Raw genomic sequence first — 26,218 nt, 5'->3', positions numbered from 1 at the left:
TTCTGATGATGCCCATTCTAACTGGTGTGAGGTGATACCTCATTGTAGTTTTGATTTGCATTTCTCTAATAATTAGTGATGTTGAGCATCTTTTCATGTGCTTCTTGGCCATCTGTATGTCTCCTTTGGAGAAATGTCTATTTAGGTCTTCTGCCCATTTTTGGATTGGGTTGTTTGTTTCTTTAAAATTGAGCTGCAGGGCTTCCCTGGTGGCGCAGTGGTTGAGAGTCTGCCTGCTAATGCAGGGAACACAGGTTTGAGCCCTGGTCTGGGAGGATCCCACATGCCGCGGAGCGGCTGGGCCCGTGAGCCACAATTGCTGAGCCTGCGTGTCTGGAGCCTGTGCTCTGCAGCGGGAGAGGCCGCGATGGTGAGAGGCCTGCGCACAGCGATGAGGAGTGGCCCCCACTTGCCACGACTGGTGAGGGCCCTCGCACAGAAACGAAGGCCCAACATAGCCATAAATTAAAAATAAATAAATAAATAAAAATTAAAAAAAAAAAGTTTAAAATTGAGCTGCATGAGCTGTTTATATATTTTGGCGATTAATCCTTTGTCCGTTGATTTGTTTGCGAATATTTTCTCCCATTCTGAGGGTTGTCTTTTCGTCTTGTTTATGGTTTCCTTTGCTGTGCAAAAGTTTTGAAGTTTCATTAGGTCCCATTTGTTTATTTTTGTATTTATTTCCATTACTCCAGGAGGGGGATCAAAAAAGATCTTGCTGTGATTTATGTCAAAGAGTGTTCTTCCTATGTTTACCTCTAAGGGTTTTGTAGTGTTCGCTCTTACATGTAGGTCTCGAATCCATTTTGAGTTTATTTTTGTGTATGGTGTTAGGGAGTGTTCTAATTTCATTCTTTTACATGTAGCTGTCCAGTTTTCCCAGCACCACTTATTGAAGAGACTGTCTTTTCTCCGTTGTATATCTTTCCCTCCTTTGTCATAGATTAGTTGGCCATAGGTACGTGGGTTTATCTCTGGGCTTTCTATCTTGTTCCATTGACCTACGTTTCTGTTTTTGTGCCACTACCATATTGTCTTGATTACTGTAGCTTTGTAGTATAGTCAGTATAGTCAGGGAGTCTGATTCCTCCAGCTCCGTTTTTTTCCCTCAAGACTGCTTTGGCTATTCGGGGTCTTTTGTGTCTCCATACAAATTTTAAGATGATTTGTTCTAGTTCTGTAAAAAATGCCATTGGTAATTTGATAGGGATTGCATTGAATCTGTAGATTGCTTTGGGCAGTATAGTCATTTTCACAATATTGATTCTTCCAATCCAAGAACATGGTATATCTCTCCATCTGTTGGTATCATCTTTAATTTCTTTCATCAGTGTCTTATAGTTTTCTGCATACAGGTCTTTTGTTTCCCTAGGTAGGTTTATTCCTAGGTGTTTTATTCTTTTTGTTGCAGTGGTAAATGGGAGTGATTCCATAATTTCTGTTTCAGGTTTTTCATCATTAGTTATAGGAATGCAAGAGATTTCTGTGCATTAATTTTGTATCCTGCAACTTTACCAAATTCATTGATTAGCTCTAGTAGTTTTCTGGTGGCATTTTTAGGATTCTCTATGTATAGTATCATGTCATCTGCAAATAGTGACAGTTTTACTTCTTTTCCAATTTGTATTCCTTTTATTTCTTTTTCTTCTCTGATTGCCATGGCTAGGACTTCCAAAACGTTGTTGAATAATAGTGGTGAGAGTGGACATCCTTGTCTTGTTCCTGATCTTAGAGGAAATGCTTTCAGTTTTTCACCATTGAGAATGATGTTTGCTGTGGGTTTGTCGTATATGGCCTTTATTATGTTGAGGTAGGTTCCCTCTATGCCCAGTTTTTGGAGAGTTTTTATCATAAATGGGTGTTGAATTCTGTCAAAAGCTTTTTCTGCATCTATTGAGATGATCATATGGTTTTTATACTTCAATTTGTTAATATGGTGTATCACATTGATTGATTTGCGTATGTTGAAGAATCCTTGCATCCCTGTGATAAATCCCACTTGATCGTGGTGTATGATCCTTTTAATGTGTTGTTGGATTCTGTTTGCTAGTATTTTGTTGAGAATTTTTGCATCTATATTCATCAGTGATATTGGTCTGTAATTTTCTTTTTTTGTAGTATCTTTGTCTGGTTTTGGTATCAGGGTGATGGTGGCCTCATAGAATCAGTTTGGGAGTGTTCCTTCCTCTGCAATTTTTTGGAAGAGTTTGAGAAGGATGGGTGTTAACTATTCTCTAAATGTTTGATAGAATTCCCCTGTGAAGCCATCTGGTCCTGGACTTCTGTTTGCTGGACGATTTTTAATCACAGTTTCCATTACAGTGCGTGTGATTGGACTGTTCATATTTTCTATTTCTTCCTGGTTCAGTCTGGGAAGGTTGTGCATTTCTAAGAATATGTCCATTTCTTCGAGGTTGTCCATTTTATTGGTATAGAGTTGCTTGTAGTAGTCTCTTAGGATGCTTTGTATTTCTGCGGTGTCTGTTGTAACTTCTCCTTTTTCATTTCTAATTTTATTGATTTGAGTCCTCTCCCTCTTTTTCTTAATGAGTCTGGCTAATGGTTTATCAATTTTGTTTATCTTCTCAAAGAACCAGCATTTAGTTTTATTGATCTTTGCTATTCTTTTCTCTGTTTCTATTTCATGTATTTCTGCTCTGATCTTTATGATTTCTTTCCTTCTGCTAACTTTGGGTTTTGTTTGTTCTTCTTTCTCTAGTTCCTTTAGGTGTAAGGTTAGATTGTTTACTTGAGATTTTTCTTGTTTCTTGAGGTAGCCTTGTATAGCTATAAACTTCCCTCTTAGAACTGCTTTTACTGCATCCCATAGGTTTTGGATCGTCGTGTTTTCATTGTCATTTGTCTCTAGGTATTTTTTGATTTCCTCTTTGATTTCTTCAGTGATCTCTTGGCTATTTAGTAACGAATTGTTTAGCCTCCATGTGTTTGTGATTTTTACATTTTTTTCCCTGTAATTCATTTCTAATCTCATAGCATTGTGGTCAGAAAAGATGCTTGATATAATTTCAGTTTTCTTAAGTTTACTGAGGCTTGATTTGTGACCCAAGATGTGATCTATCCATGCAAATGGAATATCTTTTTCCATCCTCTCACTGTCAGTCTGTATGTGTCCCTAGGTCTGAAGTGGGGCTCTTGTAGACAGCATATATATGGGTCTTGTTTTTGTATCCATTCAGCAAGCCTCTGTCTTTTGGTTGGAGCATTTAATCCATTCACGTTTAAGGTAATTATCGATATGTATGTTCCTATGACCGTTTTCTTATTTGTTTTGGGTTTGTTTTTGTAGATCCTTTTCTTCTCTTGTGTTTCCCACTTAGAGAAGTTCCTTTAGCATTTGTTGTAGAGCTGGTTTGGTGGTGTGGTGGTGCTGAATTCTCTTAGCTTTTGATTGTCTGTAAAGCTTCTGATTTCTCCATCGAATCTGAATGAGATCCTTGCCGGGTAGAGTAATCTTGGTTGTAGGTTCTTCCCTTTCATCACTGTAAATATATGGTGCCACTCCCTTCTGGCTTGTAGAGTTTCTGCTGAGAAATCAGCTGTTAACCTTATGGGAGTTCCCTTGTATGTTATTTGTCGTTTTTCCCTTGCTGCTTTCAATAATTTTTCTTTGTCTTTAATTTTTGTCAATTTGATTACTGTGTGTCTTGGCATGTTTCTCCTTGGGTTTATCCTGTATGGGACTCGCTGAGCTTCCTGGACTTGGGTGACTATTTCCTTTCCCATGTTAGGTAGTTTTCGACTATAATCTCTTCAAATATTTTCTCTGGTCCTTACTCTCTCTCTTCTCCTTCTGGGACGCCTATAATGCGAATGTTGTTGCGTTTAATGTCCCAGAGGTCTTTTAGGCTGTCTTCATTTCTTTTCATTCTTTTTTCTTTATTCTGTTCCACAGCAGTGAATTCCACCATTCTGTCTTCCAGGTCACTTATCCGTTCTTCTGCCTCAGTTATTCTGCTATTGATTCCTTCTAGTGTAGTTTTCATTTCAGTTACTGTATTGTTCATCTCAGTTTGTTTGTTCTTTCATTCTTCTAGGTCTTTGTTAAACATTTCTTGCATCTTCTTGATCTTTGCCTCCATTCATTTTCCGAGGTCCTGGATCATCTTCACTATCATTATTCTGAATTCTTTTTCTGGAAGGTTGCCTATCTCCACTTCATTTAGTTGTTTTTCTGGGGTTTTATCTTGTTCTGTCATCTGGTACATAGTCCTCTGCCTTTTCATCTTGTCTGTCTTTCTGTGAATGTCGTTTTTGTTCCACAGGCTGCAGGATTGTAGTTCTTCTTGCTTCCCATAATACATTTTTTAATCCATATATGTTATTGTAATATAATGCATTGGTTATTTGAAAAATGTTGGCATCTGGAGATTTTTAAATGTTTTCAAATGTTAAACCATTTTAGTATATAAATCACATTCAAATTTGTTAACATCACCACTGATGACTTTCGGGAAGCTCTCAAGCTCATGGTTGTGCATACAAGTTTTCCTAAATCCTAATTTTTAACTGTTACTTGCCTTGAACTGACAAGACTCACTTCAGTCATTTTCAAGAAAATGTCTACCAAGTCACCAAGTCTGAATAACCATAGTTTGTCTGGCAGTTCTTTCAAGTTAAAAGAACCAGGTTTTATGAACCAGATGTCTAATTCAGCTTACAACTCAAACTGTGGCCTAGATACTTTTCCTTAAGACATCCATTGTGCGTGATGCTTTATTCATAGTTCCTATTTCATCACACAGTCTAGTACAATGATGTGTACTCAAGGTTGGTGTTTAATAGAATTAATAATTTTTATTGCTTTATCAAGGACATCCTGAAGTGAAACTGCCCCCCCGCCCCCCCCCCAAGTAATGCATGAAAGTGAAGGATACAATGACTACTAGCACACTTCGGAGTCACTGCCTTGATTTTTGCCAAGGCACCAGCAGTGTTACCCACTGTAAAACTCTCTCAGCTAATATGTGTGCTTCTCCAACAAATGCAGTGTGAAAACCAGCCCTGTGAGATACTCTAGTGCTTTGTCATTTCTAGTTTGAAAAACATTATAATAGGATGTAAAACAACATATTACAATGTAATAAAGAATGTTAGCCTTTTGAAGAGTTTATCCATCTAAGTTTAAAATATTCAGTTCCTTTTTCTTTATACTTAGAATGATTGGTCTCAAAATGATACTACAATGTAACTGGCACCATAAATAGTATTTTTAAAATGTTCCATTGCATAAGATACAATAAGATAAATTATTAACATCTACAAAGTGGAGGGCAATATGGCTTTCATCACAATCTCATTTCTTATTTATCATTTCACCGAGTTTCTTTGGAGTAGATTCCTCCCTTCCTTGAGTCAGAAGACTCTCTGATATGTCAGTTTCATTTTTTTCAGCACTTTTAAATGTAGACAGTGTGGTTGTAGGTGAGAATGTTAGTCTTCTAATCCCATTTTAAGACAACAATTTAAGACAAAAATTAGGAAAAAGTATATTATAAGAAAGTTTTCTTTTAGAATGAGATAAAATATTGTTTAAATGAGTCTCAATTAAAATTAAAATTTGTTTTTATTTGAAAACTTAAGAATATTACATGAAACAAGTTAACAAAATGTACCTAGTCCTTTTGTGTTTCTGTGTAAGTTGCAAGGAAAACTTTGAGATTCAAAATAAGAATTTATCGAACAGTGATGAGGCTACAGAGATTATAGCAGGAATAACCAGCAGCAGCTAGTAAGAGCACAGTAGTACTGAGAACAAATTGAGTTAATCTCTGGAAATGTACCTCTTCATACCCTCAACCTCTGCTAGAGAAGTAGAACACACCAGAATACACAAGCACACATTCCATTAGCTGTCAGAATGACCATGTCATTACACATCACGTAGCTTCTGGAAAATTCCACTGTACACTCAAAAGAGAGTAAGATTGAAAAAGGCAAATGTTGTTTTAGCTTTACTGTGAAAAATAGTTTTGAACTCAGGAACCCCCTTGAAAGGTTCCCAGGGATCTCATATGGTCCCCTGGCCACACTTAAAGAACTGCTGTTCTAGATGTTTGAATCTACCGTCAAGATGTTTTAAAAGTTACCTCTCAAAGTAACCATTATTTTTTTACATTTTTGCATCTTAAAGCAGGTGTGGTAATTCCATGTCAAGATCCTCCTCATCCAGGCCTTGTTCCCTGTCTTCTCATAAAGTTAACTCTGATATCTTTTGTCATATCATATTAATTAGGGCAAGGGTCAGAAAGTGGAAGAATGGTGGGCACTTTTATTACATGAAATAAGTTGATTTATTAATTATTTTTAACTAGAGAAGAAATGCATAATCTTGGTTTCAAGACAGGGCTTTGTTGGTATAGAACTGTGTCCCTCAGTATTTGATCCAGTTTATGGCTGGAAAGAATGAAGATTTGGATAGGATGTCAATCTTTTCTATCTAGGGTCTTGCTGCTCACTTCTTAACTGTAGGGAAACCTGGCTGGACTGTCACAGGGACAAAGGTCTCAGCTTCTTCTCACGTAGCAATGATAACACTGGACTGTGTGCTTCCATCTTTTCTTCCAGTTGGAGCACCACTTACATCTCCAGTCTCCATACCAGCACTGTCTCAGACATTGAGTTTGGTGTGATAATTAGCTAGGATTAAATTGCCCATTAAACAAAATGACTTTATAATAATGTGCTATTAAAATTGGAAAGTTGTTAGATTATGAAATACCTTGTACTGTATTTCTTTGATTCTAAGATGCATGTTTTGGCACATTTTAATAACACTGAAATGATTCAAAGATGCATCAGTTTAACTGGTGACATATTTTCCCCACTTTTGTGAAATACTATCAGTTTTTGTTTTAATTTTGAAGTGTTATCTCAAATATATTTCTTTTGACATAATTGCAAATGCCTACATCATGGGGAAGACTACAGTATATTTCACTCTTTAATGGTTTCTGTGTTTTCCTTTTCGAAGAGAAATAACAGGACCTGGCAATAATTTATTTACATATATTTTTTCTAAAATGTGCACTTCCACATTAAGTGCTTCATAGCAGATAGAAAGTTAACACTAATTTATGTTCATGTAAACTGCTCAGAAGTTTACTTTAAAAAAAATCTCTTGTTTATTTTTTTCAGGCTATAGTAAACAACACAGTTTGGTTTTGTCGTATGCTTATGTTTTAAATTTCATATTCATTATTTAATTCTGTTAATAATAGGTTTACTTTAGGACAGTGGAACTTATAGAAGAGCCGATAAAAGGGTCTCATGGTCTGAGTTTCTACTTCAAAATTAATGGACTTCCCATATTTCTGAAAGGCTCGAATTGGATCCCCGCAGATTCATTCCAGGATCGAGTAACCTCTGCCTTGTGAGTTATCTTTTATTTCTTGTTCCTCTTCATATTATCAGTCCCACAGAGCTTAAGAGCTACTCATTTTAACTTTTTTTAGTTCCAGTGGAAGGAACCAAGAGGTAATATATAATTCTAGGATGATGGAAACTTTGGAAAGGATTTTAAAATCATTTATTTAATTCTCATGAGCTATAGGTAGTCTTACAGCTAAACTAAAATGCTGAAATCATCCAACTTTTATAAATTGTTTCTAGAGGAACAAGATAATGACTTATGCACATTTTGGATAGTTAGCCCCTTTGGGGGAAAAAATATGATTAAATTTGGATTATTTTCTTTTCTTTTTTTTTTGAAGAATACCTTTTTTTTTTTGCACACTTAAAAAAAATGGGAACCCATATTTACCTTTTCATGCTAAGGTATTTGCACATTCTTTCAATTTTACCTTAATAAAGAGAACTAAAGAAATTTTAAAATTCAAAGTGTTTTTCTGAAGCTTTGAGAATAGAACTTAACAAGAAAGTATTTCCTGACTAGGTTTATAAACTACTATCTTTGTAATAGTGAAAATAAGCTTTGTGAAGTGAAAATAAACACATTTACCTTATTTAAATGTACAAACATGCATTGACGTATATTATGTTTAGAATGTAGATGTAGTTGTTAAGTAAACTCTAATTTTGCCAAAAGTTGTAGTAATATCCTTTTACTTCAAAATGTGTATAATGTTTTAAATTTCATATGAAAATGAAATCATTCTTCAGACACAACACAGATAATTTGCTGACTCTTTTCCTTTTCAAATGCTCCTTTCCACTCCTGGCAGGTTGGCAGTGGCTGTACAGCACAGTTGGGTCGATTAGTAAACCTGCCCGTAGGTGCCTTTGCTGGGAGCACAGTGCTCTGGGTGTGTGGTCATCCTGTTATTGGCCTTTTTCCTTCCTTTCTGAATGCTGTTCTGGAAATGGAGGGTACCTGCTCTCAAGGTGGCTGCAAATTTCTATACTTACCTGAGGGTTATGTGAATAGAAATTGGAAAAGCAGAAAGGAAGTTTACTAGATAAAGGAGTACTGGACTGGAGGAATTGTAAAAAGGGATGAGAGAGAGCTAGATACTAATATGTAAAATTTGATTTTTATCTTATAGTTTGAAATGGTTATATAAAATAAGCACATACTTTCCAAGGTTTACAGTATTTTTCTACAGGAGTAACTTTAAGACAAAAATTTAGGAGGATTCAAGATGGCGGAGGATTAGGTAGGCGTGGAGTTCATCTCTCTCCACGGATGCATCAGGAATACATCTATAGATGCAACAGTTCTCACTGAACACCAGTTGAAAACTAGCAGAAGACCTTGGACAATGGAAAGGACTATAAAGATCCCTGCATAACTGGGTAGGACGGAAAAAAGGAAGAGAGAAGGAGGAGGAGAGGAAGCGGGATGGGACCTGCACCCCGGGGAGAGGGGAGCTGAAGCAGAGGAGAGATTCCCAAATGCGGGGAAACCCCCTCTCTAATGGGGATACCTCCTCTCCGATGGGAAAATCCACTGGGACAGAATGGAAGCATTTGAGGCTGTTGGAAGAGCTTGAAGCTGCTGATCTGTGGCAGACGGAACAGAGTGAGAACTACACAGATGGTCCGTACCTCTGCCCTATGTGCCCGAGACTGGGATGTGTGTTCACAGGTGTGCAAGGGGGCTGGGAGCTGGTGTGTGGGGATTGGAAAAGAGGCCCAGAGTGAGAACTGCTGTTGGTTTTGGGGAGATGGACTGAGGGGATGGGAGGGAAGAAATCGCAGCAGGGAATGCCTGTGGAGGAAGTCTGGACTGCCTTGGAAGCAGGGCGCTACTGCTGAGTCCCACGCTGGGGGGGGAGCCACTATTGTAACCTCTCTCTCCCCACATGTTGCCGCCTGCCAACGACAATAAAAGAAGCCTGCTCAGGGCTGGGTCTTGTGCGCTGGCTGCTGAGACATAAAAAAGCTCCCTCAGAGCTGGCCCTCACATGCCGGCTGTGGGGCAATTAAAAAAAACCACCACCACCCTCTCAGGGCTGGCCCTCACATGCCTGCTGCCGGGTGCCAGAAAAACCCCAGCCAGGGCTGGCCCTCACGTGCCTTACGCTGGGCGCTGGAAAAGGCCCTCACTAGGGCCATATCTCTTGCACCCATGGCCCCCGGCCTCCCTGTGCATTTGGTGCCACTGGGGCTCCCGTGATCCAAGCAGTCATACCACCTCTGCACCCGGTCCTCACAGGGCCCAAGAGCTCCAAGGCAGCCTCAGGACCAGACTCCTGTGGGCAGACCACATGCAGAGGTGGGGATAAAACCAAAGCTGAACCCCAGGGACGGGGTGACTAAGGAAGAGGATGGAAAATCCTTCCACTGGCAGCACAAGCTGCAGATTAAATCCCCACAATCAGCTAGGAAGACCCTGCGTCTATGGAACATCTGAGTAGACAATGAGTGTTCCCACAAATGAAAACGGTCCAGCTCTGGCCGCTGTGGACTTTGGGGGCAGCACACGTGGGAACTGGGCCACATTAGAGTCGGAGGGGTCCCCACAGGGCCCACAGCAGGTCCAGAGACCATCCCAGAGGCAGAGGAGGGGCTCCTGGGGAGGCGGAGGAGGGCTGTGGCTCACGGCGTGTGCAAGGACCCTCACAGCGGAGACCCCAGGGAAACATAATTATTACTATTAATTTTATTATGTTTTGATTCATTCTGTTGTTGGTTCTGGCTTCTATTATTTTCCTTTGGTTTCTTTTTCTTTCTTTTTGTGTTTGTTCTTGTTTTAGTTTTTTTTTTTTATTTAGTCTTTTGGGATCTCTGTGTTTTATAATATATATTTATATTTTTATATATTTCCATTTTTACTTTGCTTTTCTGTTGTTCTGTGTTCTTTTCCCTTATTTTTTTCTTCCTCTTTTTCTTTATTTTTTTTTTATATTTCCATTTCTATTTTGCTTTTCTGTTCTGTGTTTTTTCCCTTTTTATTTTATTATTATTATTTTTAAAATAATTTTTATCAGTTTCTTCTGTTTCCTTGCTTTATTCTTCAGTGGGCACACTGCTTTGGTTTTGTTTTTAGGTTATGTGTTTTTGTTAGTATTAATCCTAATTGTTTGATTTCATTTTTGAGTTCTGTTTGTCTGGTTGTTCTCTTGCTTTTTGTTTTATTTGTCTCTGTTTTTGTTTCTTTTACGTGTGTGTATATTTCCTTGTTTCTGTTTTTGTTTGTTTGGTTTTGCTTTAAACATTTCTCTGGGGTTTATTTGTCTTTTTCTTTAATATATTTTCTATTTTATTATTACTTTTTTAGATTTCTGTTTCTATGTTGCTTTTCTGTTCTGTCTTCTTTCCCCTTTCTCTTTCTCTTTTTTTTCTTTTTTAAAATATCATTTTTTTCAGTTTGTTTTGTTTCCTTGCTTCATTCTTCGGTTGGCACTCTGCTTTGGTTTTGTTTTTTGGTTTTGGGTTTTTGTCGGCTTTCTTCTTAACTGCTTGATTTTGTTCTTGGGTTCTTTTGTTTGTCTGGTTGTTCTCTTGCTATTTGCTTTACTTGGTTCTGTTTTTGTTTCTTTTGTGTGTGTGCATGTTTCCTTGTTTCTGTTTGTTTGAGTTTACTTTTTACCATTTGTCTGGGGGTTTTGTTAGACATTTTTTTCTTTTTTTAAAACCCCTTTATTGCCGAGACAAGCAACTTGTGGGATGTTGGTCCCTCGACCAGAAGTCGGGCCTGAGGCTCTGGAGTGGGAGCACTGAGTCCAGGATGCTGGACCAGTAGAGAATTCCCAGCCCCAGGGAAGATTAATCTTAGAGAGCTCTCACAGAGGCCTCTATCTGAATCCAAGACCCGGCTTCACCCAACTGCCAGCAGGTCCCAGTGCTGGACATCTCACACCAAACAACAAACAAGACAGGAACACAAACCCACCCATCAGCACACAGACTACCTAAAGTCATATTAACCTCACAGACACCCCAAAACCTACCACCTGACACAGCCCTGCTCATCAGAGGGAAAAGACTCAGCTCCACCCACCAGAACGCAGGCACCAGTCCCTCCCATCAGGAGGCCTACACAAGACATTGGACCAACCCCACCACTGGGGGCAGAGAACAGAAGCAAGAGGAACTACGACCCTGCAGCCTAGGGAAAGGAGACCTCAAATACTGTAAATTAGACAAAATGAGAAGACAGAGAAATATCTTACAGGCAAAGGAGCAAGATAAAAACCCACAAGACCAAATAAATGAAGAGGAAATAGGCAAACTACCTGAAAAAGAATTCAGAGTAATGATAGTAAAGATGATTCAAAATCTTGGAAATATAATAGACAAAATACAAGGAACATTTAACAAGGACCTAAAGAGCAAACAAACAGTAATGAACAACACAATAACTGAAATTAAAAATACTCTAGAAGGAATCAATAGCAGAATAACTGAGGCAAAAGAATGGATAAGTGAGCTGGAAGATAGAATGGTGGAAATAACTGCCACAGAGCAGAATAAAGAAAAAAGAATGAAAAGAATGGAGGACAGTCTCAGAGACCTCTGGGACAACATTAAACGCACCAACATTCGCATTATAGGGGTCCAGGAAGAAGAAAAAAGAAAGGGTCCGAGAAAATATTTGAAGAAATTATAGTTAAAAACTTCCTCAACATGGGAAAGGAAATAGTCAAGTCCAGGAAATGCAGAGAGTCCCATACAGGATAAACCCAAGGAGAAACACGCTGAGACACATATGAATCAAACTAACAACAATTAAACACAAAGAAAAAATATTAAAATCAGCAAGGGAAAAGCAACAAATAATATACAAGGGAATCCCCATAAGGTTAACAGCTGATCTTTCAGCAGAAACTCTACAGGCCAGAAGGGAGTGGCAAGATATATTTAAAGTGATGAAAGGGAAAAACCTACAACCAAGATTACTCTACCCAGCAAGGATCTCATTCAGATTCGATGGAGAAATCAAAAGCTTTACAGACAAGCAAAAGTGAAGAGAATTCAGCACCACCATCCAGCTTTACAACAAATGCTAAAGGAACTTCTCTAGGCAGGAAACACAAGAGAAGGAGAAGACCTACAAAAACAAACCCAAAGCAATTAAGAAAATGGTAATAGGAATATACATATCAATAATTACCTTAAATGTAAATGGATTAAATGCCCCAACGAAAAGACACAGACTGGCTGAATGGATACGAAAACAAGATCCGTATATATGCTGTCTACTAGGGACCCACTTCAGACCTAGGGACACATACAGACTGAAAGTGAGGGGATGGAAAAAGACATTACATGCAAATGGAAATTAAAAGAAAGCTGGAGTAGCAATACTCATACCAGACAAAATAGACTTTAAAATAAAGACTATTATAAGAGACAAGGAAGGACACTATATGATCAAGGGATCAATCCAAGAAGAAGATATAACAAATGTAAATATCTATGCATCCAACATAGGAGTACCTCAATACATAAGGCAAATGCTAACAGCCATAAAAGGGGAAATCAACAATAACACAGTAATAGTAGGGTGACTTTAACACCCACTTACACCAATGGACAGATCATCCAAAATGAAAATAAACAAGGAAACACAAGCTTTAAATAAGACATTAGACCAGATGGACTTAATTGCTATTTATAGGACATTCCATCCAAAAACAACAGAATACACTTTCTTCTCAAGTGCACACGGAACATTCTGCAGGATAGATCACATTTTGGGTCACAAATCAAGCCTCGGTAAATTTAAGAAAATTGAAATCATATCAAGCATCTTTTCTGACCACAACATTATGAGACTAGATATCAACGACAGGAGAAGAACTATAAAATATACAAACGCATGGAGGCTAAACAATATGCTACTAAATAACCAAGAGATCACTAAAGAAATCAAAGAGGAAATCAAAAGTACCTAGAAACAAATGATAATGAAAACACGATGACCCAAAACCTATGGGATGCAGCAAAAGCAGTTCTAAGAAGGAAGTTTATAGCAATACAATCCTACCTCAAGAAATAAGAAAAATCTCAAATAAGCAACCTAACCTTACACCTAAAGCAATTAGAGAAGAACAAAAAAACCCCAAAGTTAGCAGAAGGAAAGAAATCATAAAGATCAGATCAGAAATAAAGGAAAAAGAAATGAAGGAAACAATAGCAAAGATCAGTAAAACTAAAAGCGGGTTCTTTGAGAAGATAAACAAAATTGATAAACCATTAGCCAGACTCATCAGGAAAAAAAGGGAGAGGGCTCAAATCAACAGACTTAGAAATGAAAAAGGAGAAGTAACAACTGACACTGCAGAAATACAAAGTGTCATAAAAGACTACTACAAGCAACTCTATGCCAATAAAATGGACAACCTGGATTAAATGGACAAATTCTTAGAAAAGGACAACCTTCCAAGACTGAAACAGGAAGAAATAGAAAACATGAACAGACCAATCACAAGTAATGAAATTGAAACTGTGATTAACAATCTTCCAACAAACAAAAGCCCAGGGCTAGATGGCTTCACAGGCAAATTCTGTCAAACATTTAGAGAAGAGCTAACACCTATCCTCAAACTCTTCCAAAATATAGCAGAGGGAAGAACACTCCCAAACTCATTCTATGAGGCCACCATCCCCCTGATACCAAAACCAGAGAAAGATGTCACAATGAAAGAAAACTACAGGCCAATATCACTGATGAACATAGATGCAAAAATCCTCAACAAAATACTAGCAAACAGAATCCAACAACACATTAAAAGGATCATACACCATGATCAAGTGGGGTTTATCCCAGGAATGCAAGGATTCTTCGACATATGCAAATCAGTCAATGTGATACACCATATTAACAAACTGAAGGATAAAAACCATATGATCATCTCAATAGGTGCAGAAAATAACATTCCATTGTACATATGTGCCACATCTTCTTTATCCATTCATCTGTTGATGGGCATTTAGGTTGCTTCCATGTCCTGGCAATTGTAAATAGTGCTGCAATGAACATTGTGGTACATGTATCTTTTTGAATTATGGTTTTCTCAGGATATATGCCCAGTAGTGGGATTGCTGGGTCATATGGTAGTTATATTCAGTGCAATCCCTATCAAATTACCGATGGTATTTTTCACAGAACTAGGACAAAAAATTTTACAATTTGTATGGAAATGCAAAAGACCCCGAATAGCCAAAGCAATCTTGAGAAAGAAAAACGGAGCTGGAGGAATCGGGCTCCCTGACTTCAGACTATACTACAAAGCTACAGTAATCAAGACAGTATGGTACTGGCACAAAAACAGAAATATAGATCAATGGAAATGGATAGAAAGCCCAGAGATAAACCCAGGCACATATGGTCACCTTATCTTTGACAAAGGAGGCAAGAATATACAATGGAGAAAAGACAGTCTCTTCAATAAGTGGTGCTGGGAAAACTGGACATGTAAAAAATGAAATTAGAACACTCCCTAACACCATACACAAAAATAAACTGAAAATGGATTAAAGACCTAAACGTAAGGTCAAACACTGTAAAACCCTTAGAGAAAAACATAGGCAGAACACTCTATGACATAAATCACAGCAAGATCCTTTTTGACCCACCTCCTAGAGAAATGGAAATAAAAACAAAAATAAACAAATGGGACCTAATGAAACTTAAAAGCTTCTGCACAACGAAGGAAACCATAAACAACACGAAAAGACAACCCTCAGAATGGGAGAAAATATTTTCAAATGAAGCAACTGACAAAGATTAATCTCCAAAATTTACAAGCAGCTCAACATCAAAACAGCAAACAACCCAATCCAAAAATGGGTAGAAGACCTAAATAGACATTTCTCCAAAGAAGACATACAGATTGCCAACAAACACATGGAAGGATGCTGAACATCACTGATCATTAGAGAAATGCAAATCAAAACTACAATGAGGTATCACCTCACACCAATCAGAATGGCCATCATCAAAATATCTAGAAACAATAAATGCTGGAGATGGTGTGGAGAAAAGGGAACCCTCTTGCATTGTTGGTGGGAATGTAAATTGTTACAGCCACTATGGAAAACAGTATGGAGGTTCCTTAAAAAACTAAAAATAGAACTACCATATGGCCCAGCAATCCCACTACTGAGCACATACCCTGAGAAAACCATAATTCAAAAAGAGTCATGTACCACAATATTCATTGCAGCTCTATTTACAATAGCCAGGACATGGAAGCAACCTAAGTGTCCATCGACAGATGAATGGATAAAGAAGATGTGGCACATATATACAATGGAATATTACTCAGCCATAAAATGGAACGAAATTTATTTGTAACGAGGTGGATGGACCTAGAGTCTGTCATACAGTGAAGTAAGTCAGAAAGAGAAAAACAAATACTGTATGCTAATGCACATATATGGAATCTAAAGAAACGGTACTGATGAACCTAGTGGCAGGGCAGGAATAAAGATGCAGACGTAGAGAACTGACTTGAGGACACAGGGGGCGAAGGGGAAGCTGGGACGAAGTGGGAGAGTAGCATTGACATATATACACTACCAAATGTAAAATAGCTAGTGGGAAGCAGCTGCATAGCACCGGGAAATCAGCTCAGTGCTTTGTGATGACCTAGAGGGGTGGGATAGGGAGGATGGGAGGGAGGCTTAAGAGGGAGGGGATACGGGGATATATGTATACTTATAGCTGGTTCACTTTGTTGTACAACAGAAACTAACACAACATTGTGAAGCAATTATATTCCAGTAAAGATATTTTAAAAAATATGCAAAAAACAAAAAGAAAACAAAAAGTTAGTTTTAAAAATAGTGTAATAACATGACTGAAATTTAGAAGGCAGAGAAAAGATTTCACCCGTAATTTTTCTATAGGTTTGTTTATTTAATGTGGTTACAGTTAATGTGTATATAGAATTTTGTCTCACTTTCTTCACTTAGCATTGTATCCAAACCATCATAATTTTAAAATGTGTCCTTCTAACAGCTATTTGAAATGTGTTTATCAACCACAATGTGTTTTTTTTATCTTTTTTTTTTTTTTAAACATCCCCAAGGTTTCAAATTGGCATTTGTTTTTAAAACTTCTTCTGTAGATTACGCCTCCTTTTGCAGTCTGTTGTGGACGCTAACATGAATGTTCTCCGGGTCTGGGGAGGAGGAATTTATGAGCAGGATGCATTCTATGAACTCTGTGATGAACTAGGAATAATGGTGAGTAGTTGACAGCTCTCATCCTTTTCTTTGTTGATCTGTTACTGTTGACCTCCAGTGTTCTGAGTGGATGATATTGCCTATTCCTTTGTCTTTTTTTTTTGTTGAAGTGTTTCGTTGAAGTTAATTTACAGTGTTATGCTAGTTTCAGATGTACAGCGAAGTGATTCAGTTATACCTATATATGCATATTCTTTTCCATTATGGTTTATTACAGGATATTGAATATAGTTCCCTGTGCTATACAGTAGGACCTTGTTGTTTATCTATTTTATATATAGTAGTTTGTATCTGCTAATCCCAAACTCCTAATTTATCCTTCCCCAGCTCCTTCCCCTTTGATAATCATAAATTTGTTTTCTATGTCTGTGTTTCTGTCTCATAAATAAATGCATTTGTGTCATATTTTAGATTCCACATATAAGTGATATCATAGCCCATTCCTTCTTTTCTCAGAGCCAGGAATGATGTTCCACTTTTCTGCAAAGGAATAAATGGCATCTTGCAAACCCTGAGCCATAGTTGATAGTGATATCATAATTATTTTAAATGATAGACATTCTGCATATTGGTTATATCTAAGCATATATCTATATTTTCTTTGTAATTATCTTTGTGATAGGAGGGTAAGCATAAAAAAGAAAATAAAATGTTAAAAAGTTTTAACTTTAAGGAGATCTAACAAGACCTAGAGAGAAGAAAAATGATAAAATTAAATTTTAAAGGCTGTGCTTAATATGGTCATTAAGTACTCTGAACATAATTTGCATTGGTGAGGGTTAAGCAAAGGAAATATAGTCTTTTAGTTCTAGTATTACAGTTCTAAAATATAAAGCACTTCATAGCAGAGTAGTAATTTTAATAATATTGACAGTGCTGATGGTCATGATGATGTGACAATGTTCTGTAATATTCCAGGCATTGTCCTCAGTGCTCTGCAGCTATTATTTTATTTTAGCTTCATGCCCACCCTATGAGGTAGTTACTGTTGTTCTCTATCCCCATTTTACAGGTAGGGAAACTGACATGTGGAGAGGTTAACTAGCCCAAACTCACACAGTGGGTATATGGTGGAACTGAAGTTCTGAGTCAGGCCAACAGATTTAGGCTCTGTGCTCTAAACTACTGCATCATAATGGCCTCCCTTGCAATGCACTTAAGTGGTTTCATTGCTAAACTGTGCATGTAGTAATCCTTTTGACCATGAAGTTAATTCCTTTATAAACAAAATATGTTTCTTAACAGTCTGGGCCATCACTCAGTACCAAATTCCTGGTGAAAATCAGAGTGAATCAGGAGTGAGGAGGGGTTGGGAGAAAGCTTCTTACTGAATTTCATATTCCCCTCAGCACAAGCACTGTTTCATTATTTGAATTCCCCTTTCTTCTTTTTCTTTTCTGCCTACCTAACATTTTCTCTTCTCAGGTTTCCCTACAGTTCCAGAGAGTCTGTGAGTGCCTTTCCCAGTGCCTCATGCTTTGTGATGCTCAAATGATCACACTCATCGGGCTAAGTTGATTTTTCATTTGCATGAAAGATAATGCCCAAAGTTGAGACTGAAGAATTTCTTTCTGTGCAGTAAAATCCGTGGAAGTGCTATATTGCCTTTTATTTGATTTGATAGGTATGGCAGGATTTTATGTTTGCCTGTGCGCTTTACCCAACTGATCAGGATTTCATGGATTCAGTGAGAGCAGAAGTTGCTTACCAGGTATGTTATTACCATTTCAAGTAGAAGTAAAGGCTTAAGTTTTAGTTCTGCCTTTTGTTAAACCTCTCCTTGTCTCTTCTTTTTTAAAAAAATTTTATTGAAATATAGTTGATTTACAGTGTTGTGTTTAATTTCTTCTCCTTATTTCTTTTTGTTGTTCTCTTTACTAAATCCCATGAAAAAAATCAGTCAGGTAATTGACTACCTAGGCGATTCCACCCAGTCTCATGACTTTAATTCTACCTATTGGCTGATGACTGTCAGATTTATTCCTGGCCCTGACTTACCTGCTGAACTCCTGGTTCTTATTATCCGGCTGCCTACTTGGTGCCTCTACTTGGAGGTCTAATAGGAATCTCAAATGTAACATGTCCAAACCAAACTTATATTACCTTCCCCAGACTTGCTTTTCTTGCAGTTTTCCCCACCTCAATAAATGGCGATGCCAGTCTTTGAATTTCTCAGGTCAAAAATTTTAAGTGATTCTTGACTCCTTGATTTCTTTTACATTCCACATATAAACACTTTTATATTTATAGATCTATGAATGCGAAGAAGTGATTATATCCTAGCTCTGTCCACTGAAAAGACCTAGAAACAGTCAACAACCTAGTCATACTGAGCATTCTTATATTGAAATAATCTTTCCCACTAAGAGAAGGGTTCTTAGAGAAAAATGGGTGATACCAAGTCTGGGACAGGAAATATACTAGATGATCCTGAAATATTTTGGCATACCAATAACAAGGAAGCTATCAAAGATATGTTAAAAGAACTTTGATGAGACTCTGACCAACCAAAAGTGGGACAACTTGAAATTCAATAAGGATAAGAATGTCAGTGGATCGAAATCCATCAAGTATGTTAAAATCCACGAGTTCGTCATTAGAGTGTCTGTGAATGTATTTTTGTGTGAAAACCCAAAGGAAATGAAAAAAAAGATTATTATAACATTCAAGATAGTGGTTACTTTTGGAAGGAAGGAGGGGCTACGATTAGGAAGGGGTACATGAGGGCTTCTGGGGTGGTTGGTAAAGTTTTCTTTCGTAGTCTGGATTGTGTTATAACTGTGATTGCCTTATAATAATTCAACATGTCATAATTTGTTTTCTGTAGTTTTCGTAAGTTTGGAAAGTGAACATTGAATCATCCCTTGCTCAGAGCCCTCCAGATAAAATTAAAGATCCTCACCATGCACTATCCTGTCTCAGCCTGCCTCTCCAGCCTCATCAAGCACCATTTTCCCTGTACACTCTCTGCCCTGGAATGCCTTCTCTATTACCCTCTCCTGTGGACCACCTCGCTCATTTTTTTCTGGCCCGTCTTACCTTGGGCATGACTCTCTGGGAAAAAGCTTTCTATGTCTGCAAGTCTAGATTAGGTCATTTTCCCTTTGTGACATACATTACACTTGAAATTACTTGTTCAATGTTTTGTCACTGCATCAAAATTATAATATCCCTGAGGCCTAGGGCATGTTCCTCCCTGTATATCCCCATGATCTGGCTGTATTATTCATCAGATGTATAGATGGATGGACGAATGAATAACTTTTAAAATATTAATTATAGTTATGTAGGTTGTAAACATTTCAGTTTTATTTTTAATTTTCTTTCACACAAGTAAAATATGATATCTGTGTGTTTTCAACTCTTTTATATATTTTAAAGAGGAGAACTTTTAAATGCAGAGTTTATTAAAATTTTAAAGTAAAGCTCACCAGAAAATTCTAGGTCAGTTTGAAGGGTGTGTGTAGCACACAGTCACTGAAGCTTTTTGTCTCTTCTGTGTTTTCATCAGTACCATAAACATGCCTGTCACAGTTGGTCACAGCCCTCACTTATGTGGGCATATACAGAGGCAAATAAGGAAATACTGTTTATAAGACTGGTTAAGAAAAAAACACAAGACTTTAATTTTTTAAATGAGATATATCTCTTTAAGATATCCTTACTGCATCTCTATTTCATGTATGGGTTACTTAGCATATTGAATGGAGACCGCAGAGAGAACATCAGCTGGGATCCATCACGTAATCATCCATTACAGTGCAAGAGAAGCTATAAATACCAATGAGGTTATATTGCTAAAACATGTTGGAAAAGAATTTCTCTTGACCATTGACTCACTCTGTTGTTGGCAAAGAGGTTTAATTGCCTTCTTCTGCTGGGCTACATCTTCCAGTGTGTCGGAAGAACTGGATCCTTTCACCTTTATGTAGGGCTGGCAGTGAGCCCGGTTCACGCAGACCTCAACTCTTAAGGCAGGCAGGATTTTCAGATTCCCTAATTTTTTCTTCTATGTTTAGATATATTCAGTGACTTACTACTTGTAGTTGTGGCTCGCGGGCTCTAGAGCGCAGGCTCAATAGTTGTGGCTCACGGGCCTAGTTGCTCCACGGCATGTGGGATCTTCCCGGACCAGGGCTTGAACTCGTGTCCCCTGCATTGGCAGGCAGATTCTTAACCACTGCGCCACCAGGGAAGTCCAGTTGATTTCTTAAGACAGGACATTGATAGTTATTTCAGGGGACAGCCTCTTGATGTCCTAATCTTTTCTCCTTTAGAATATTCCATATATTTGTCTTTAACTTTCAGAGTGTCTCTGGTACTCACTTGCTTTGTAAAACCCTCTCTAACTGTCCTCGTGGTTTTCTGATCTTGGTGGAAACTGTGTGGGAACTTCAGTCCCTCTCTCAGCAGTAGTGTTTGTTCTGCCTCATTTGTTTCTTCACAGAAAACTCCAACTTGCTCTTGAGAAGCTAACCCCTGTAATGTAACGTCTCCTGCCTTTTGTATTTCTTAGAACCTTTTTGTGGCAAGTCAGATAATGATGAGGTTGATTTTTCTCTTTTAATGAAAGGGATTGTATTTTCTTTAGTTACATGGCGAGAAGAGGAGCCCTATTTTCTCAATGTTTATAAAATCTAAATAAAAAGAATCTCAGCGATTTCTTAAAATGTCTTCCCACATGTAACATTACTGCTCATTTTCTGATGAGTTTCTGGCACGTAAAAATACATGTGTAGAAAGACAATGGCTATAATTTTATGAGTAATTACAGCTCTGAGCTTTCTTATGTTGAGCATTTGAAAATTATTTTATGTTTTCTTCAATTTTAGGTCAGGAGACTGAAATCTCATCCCTCCATCATCACATGGAGTGGAAATAATGAAAATGAAGCAGCGCTGGTGTTGAATTGGTATGATATACAGTCCAGCCACCTGTCTACCTACATCGATGATTACGTGACACTGTATGTGAAAAACATCCGAAGGATCGTCTTCGAAGTAAGTTCAGACATACCTCGGAGATGTTGCAGGTTCGGTTCCAGATACCACAATAGAGAGAATATTGCGATAAAGCTAGTCACGTGAATTTTTCGTTTCCCAGTGCATAGAAAAGTTATGTTTACACTATACTGTAGTCTATTAAGTGTACAATAGCATTATGTCTTAAAAAACAACGTACATACCTTAATTTAAAAAATACTTCATTGGTAAAAATTGCTAATCATTATCTGAGCCTTCAGCGAGTCCTGATTTCTTTGCTGCTGGAGGGCTGTGCCTCGACGTTGATGCTGCCGACTGATCAGGGTGGCGACCACTGAGGGCTGGGGTGGCCGTGGGAATTTCTCAAAATGAGACAGCAGCCAAGTTTGCCACATCGATCGACTCTTCCTTTTAGGAGCTGTTTTCCTGTAGCATGCAAGGCTGTTTGATAGCATTTTACCCACAGTAAAACTTCTTTCAAAACTGGAGTCCGTTATCTGAAACTCTGCCATTGCTTCATCAACTAAATTTATGTGATGTCCTAAATTCTTTGTTACCATTTCAGCAGTCTCTACGGCATCTTCACCAGGAGTAGGTTCCATCTCAAGAAACCCCTTTGTTTGCTCATCCGTAGGAAGCAACTCCTTATCTGTTCAGGTTTTATCATGAGATTGAAGCAATTCTGTCACATCTTCAGGCTCCACTTCTAATTCTGGTTCTCTTGCTATTTCCACCACACCTGCTGTTTCTTCCTCCACTGGAGTCTTGAACCCCTCAAGTCATCCATGAGGGCTGGAATCAACTTCCAAACTCCCGTGAATGTTGATATTTTGACCTCTTCCCATGAATCATGAATGTTCCTCATGGCATCTAGAATGGTGAATCCTTTCCAAAAGGTTTTCAGTTGAATTTACCCAGATCCAGTAGAGGAATTTCTAGCAATAGCCTTACAAAGTGTATTTCTTAAATAATAACACTTGAAAGTAAAAATTACTCCTTGATCCACGGCTTCAGAATGGATGTTGTGTTAGGAGGCATGAAAACGTCATTAATCTTGTTGTACATCTCCATCAGAGCTCTTGGGTTGACCAGGTGCGTTGTCAGTGAGCAGTCATATTTTGAAAGAAATCTTTTTTTTCTGAGCAATAGGTCTCAACAGTGGTTTTAAAATATTCAGCAAACCATGTTGTAAACAGATGTGCTGTCACCTAGGCTTTGTTGTGCCACTGATAGAGATAGGCAGAGTAGATTGACCCCTTCAGGGTCCTCAGATTTTCAGAATGGTAAATCAGCATACTGGTAAATGAGCAACTTAAAGCCAAGTACAACAGCCCTTAACAAGAGAGTCAGCTTGTCCTGTGAAACTTTGAAGCCAGGCATTCATTTCTCCTTAGCTGTGTAAGCCCTAGATGGTGTCTTCTTCCAACAGAAGGCTGTTTCATACGTTGAAAGTCTGTTGTTTAGTGTAGCCACCTTTTTAAATTATCTTAGCTAGACCTTCTAGATAACTTGCTGCAACTTCTATTATACATCAGCACTTGCTGCTTCACTTTGCTCTTTGATGTTATGGAGGTGGCTTCTTTCCTTAAATCTCATGAACCAAGCTCTGCTAGCTTCAAACATTTCTTCTGCAGCTTCCTCACCTCTCTCAGCCTTCCTAGAATTGAAGAGAGTTAGGGCCCTGCTCTGGAATAGGCTTTGGCTTAAGAGAGTCTGTGGCTGTTTTGATCTTCTATCCAGAACTTCTCCATATCAGCAATAAGGCTGTTTTGCTTTCTTACCATTCATGTGTTCACTGGAGTAGCACTTTCTATTTTCTTCAAGAATTTTTCCTTTGCATTCACAACTTGGCCAACTGCCTGGTGAAAGAGGCCTAGCTTTTGGCCCATCTTGGGTTTTGACATGCCTTCCTCGCTAAGCTTAATCATTTCTAGCTTTTGATTTAAATGAGAGACGCGTACTCTTCCTTTCACTTGAACACGAAATTGGCCTACTTTCAATACTGTGTGTCTCAGGGAACGGGGAGGTCTGGAGGGAGGGAGATGGGGGAATGCTTGGTTAGTGGAGCAGTCAGAACACACACAACACGTATGGATTAAGTTTGCCATCTTATATGGATGGGTTTGTGGCGCCACAAAACAATTACAATAATAATATCAAAGATCACTGATTACAGATCACCATAACAAGTATAATAGTTAAAAATTTGAATTATTGCATAAATTACCAAAATGTGACACAGACACAGAATGAGCAAATGCTGTTGGAAATGGCACTGATAGACTTGCTTGATGCAGGGTTACCAGAAACCTTCAATTTGTAGTAACAATTGTATGCCTGTCATGCTTTTCAATGAAGTCGAATTTAAGAATCTGTCTTAAAAATGGATCAGTATGAATATTGATATTGTATATTCTTCTGTCCTTTTTTTAGCGTGGGCTTCAGCAATATCATTTTAATGCAGAGTAGTCTATTATAATGCTGCAACATATGAAAGGATTCATGAACTGTGGACTTCTTTGAGAATTAATGTGTCTGTGAAACTTACCATGCATACACCAGTATTGCGCTTAGAATTGCAAGTTGTCATGGACTCTTCAGAGCCCATCCATGGATCCCCAAAGGCTGAGAATCTCTATATTAAATGATTCATTGATATACCACTTCTTTTTTCCCCCGTTTTTTGGTTCTTTAATATATTAATATACTGACTACTGTGAATTAATTTTCTAATGATAAGCTAGTTATAATCTAAGCTCTATTTAGTTATAATGCCTTGTTCTTTTGCTCTGATAGATTTGATTTGCTAAGATTTTGGTAGAATTTAAAATTTCATATTCACAAGTGAAATTGGTGTGTGGTAAGAACTGTAAACTCAAATGCCTAGAGGAGCCAAATTTGTTTTAAAAAGCTGAGTCAAGTGGAGTAGATGAGGTTCACAGAGAGAGAAGAGGGGACTGTGGTAATAGGAGAATGGATGTTGGGTCTCATAACATTTATATTCAGCATTAAAAATGCTATCTAAACATAGTTGGCAAGAAAGATTTGGCCCATAGAACCCAGCTTGTAGCATTTGGTGTGTATGTGTTTGTGCTCACCTCGCAGAATGAGTTAGGGCCCTTTTCCTTTTTAATATCTAGGAACAATATAAATAAAATAGAGATAATTGGTTTTATTGAGACAAATTCACCCACGTAACAGTCTGGGCCTAGTGCCTTTGGGGGGCATAGATTTTATTTTAATTTATTTTTTTATTGAAGTATAGCTGATTTACAATGTTGTATTAATTTTTGCTGTACAGCAAAGTGATTCAGTTATTCATATATATACATTCTTTTTCATGTTCTTTTCCATTATGGTTTATCATAGGATGTTGAATATAGTTCTGTGTGCTATACAGTAGGACCTTGTTGTTTATCCATCCTATATATAATAGTTTGCATCTGCTAACCCCAAACTCCCAGTCCACCCCTCCCCCACCCCCCTTCCCCTTGGCAACCACAAGTCCATTCTCTATGTCTGTTCTTGATTTCCTCTTTTATAACTGTTAGCATTTGCCTTATGTATTGAGGTGCTCCTATGTTGGGTGCATAGATATTTACAATTGTTATATCTTCTTCTTGGATTGATCCCTTGATCATTATGTAGTGTCCTTCGTTGTCTCTTGTTACAGTCTTTATTTTAAAGTCTATTTCGTCTGATATGAGTATTGCTACTCCAGCTTTCTTCTGATTTCCATTTGCATGGAATATCTTTTTTCGTTCCCCCACTTTCAGTCTATATGTGTCCCTAGGTCTGAAGTGGGTCTCTTGTAGATAGCATATATATAGGTCTTGTTTTTGTATCCATTCAGCAAGCCTGTGTCTTTTGGTTGGAGCATTTAATCCATTCACATTTAAGGTAATTATCGATATGTATGTCCCTATTACCATTTTCTTATTTGTTTTGGGTTTGTTTTTGTAGGTCCTTTTTTTCTCTTGTGTTTCCCACTGAGAGAAGTTCCTTTAGCATTTGTTTTTGAGCTGGTTTGGTGGTGCTGAATTATCTCAGCTTTTGCTTGTCTGTAAAGCTTTTGATTTCTCCATCACATCTGAATGAGATCCTTGCTGGGTAGGGTAATCTTCATTGTAGGTTCTTCCCTTTCATCACTGTAAATATATGGTGCCACTCCCTTCTGGCTTATAGAGTTTCTGCTGAGAAATCAGCTGTTAACCTTGTGGGAGTTCCCTTGTATGTTATTTGTCATTTTCCCCTTGTTACTTTTAATAATTTTTCTTTGTCTTTAATTTTTGTCAATTTGATTACTATGTATCTCGGTGTGTTTCTCCTTGGGTTTATCCTGCTGGGACTCTCTGTGCTTCCTGGACTGGTGGCTATTTCCTTTCCCACGTTAGAGAAGTTTTCAACTATTATCTTTTCAAATATTTTCTCAGGTCCTTTCTGTCTCTTTTCTCCTTCTGGGACCCCTATAATGCAAATGTTGTTGCGTTAAATGTTGTCCCAGAGGTCTCTTAGGCTGTCTTCATTTCTTTTCATTCTTTTGTCTTTATTCTTTTCCACAGCAGTGAATTCCACCGTTCTGTCTTCCAGGTCACTTATCTGCTCTTCTGCCTCAG

General features: G+C 37.9%; 1 protein-coding gene across 22 annotated transcripts in view; it reads left to right on the top strand.

The window, feature by feature from the left end:
• MANBA (mannosidase beta) overlaps positions 1-26,218 on the top strand; it is a 174,051-nt gene that overhangs the window by 45,705 nt on the left and 102,128 nt on the right. For all 22 annotated transcript variants that reach the window (XR_009503231.1, XR_009503238.1, XR_009503235.1 and 19 more), the window contains exons 8-11: positions 7,242-7,393; positions 16,503-16,620; positions 18,245-18,331; positions 21,453-21,620. Coding sequence is in view for 1 of the 22 variants with exons in the window: in XM_059922492.1 (XP_059778475.1) it covers positions 7,242-7,393; positions 16,503-16,620; positions 18,245-18,331; positions 21,453-21,620 (525 nt within the window). In the remaining 21 variants the exon portion in view is untranslated. The remainder of the gene's footprint in view (positions 1-7,241; positions 7,394-16,502; positions 16,621-18,244; positions 18,332-21,452; positions 21,621-26,218) is intronic.

The sequence above is a fragment of the Balaenoptera ricei genome, chromosome 5 (genome assembly GCF_028023285.1).
Source record: "Balaenoptera ricei isolate mBalRic1 chromosome 5, mBalRic1.hap2, whole genome shotgun sequence".
Taxonomy (NCBI): Eukaryota; Metazoa; Chordata; class Mammalia; order Artiodactyla; family Balaenopteridae; genus Balaenoptera; species Balaenoptera ricei.
The sequence above is the reverse complement of the archived record's forward strand: the minus strand, read 5'-3'. Positions and strand labels throughout refer to the sequence as shown.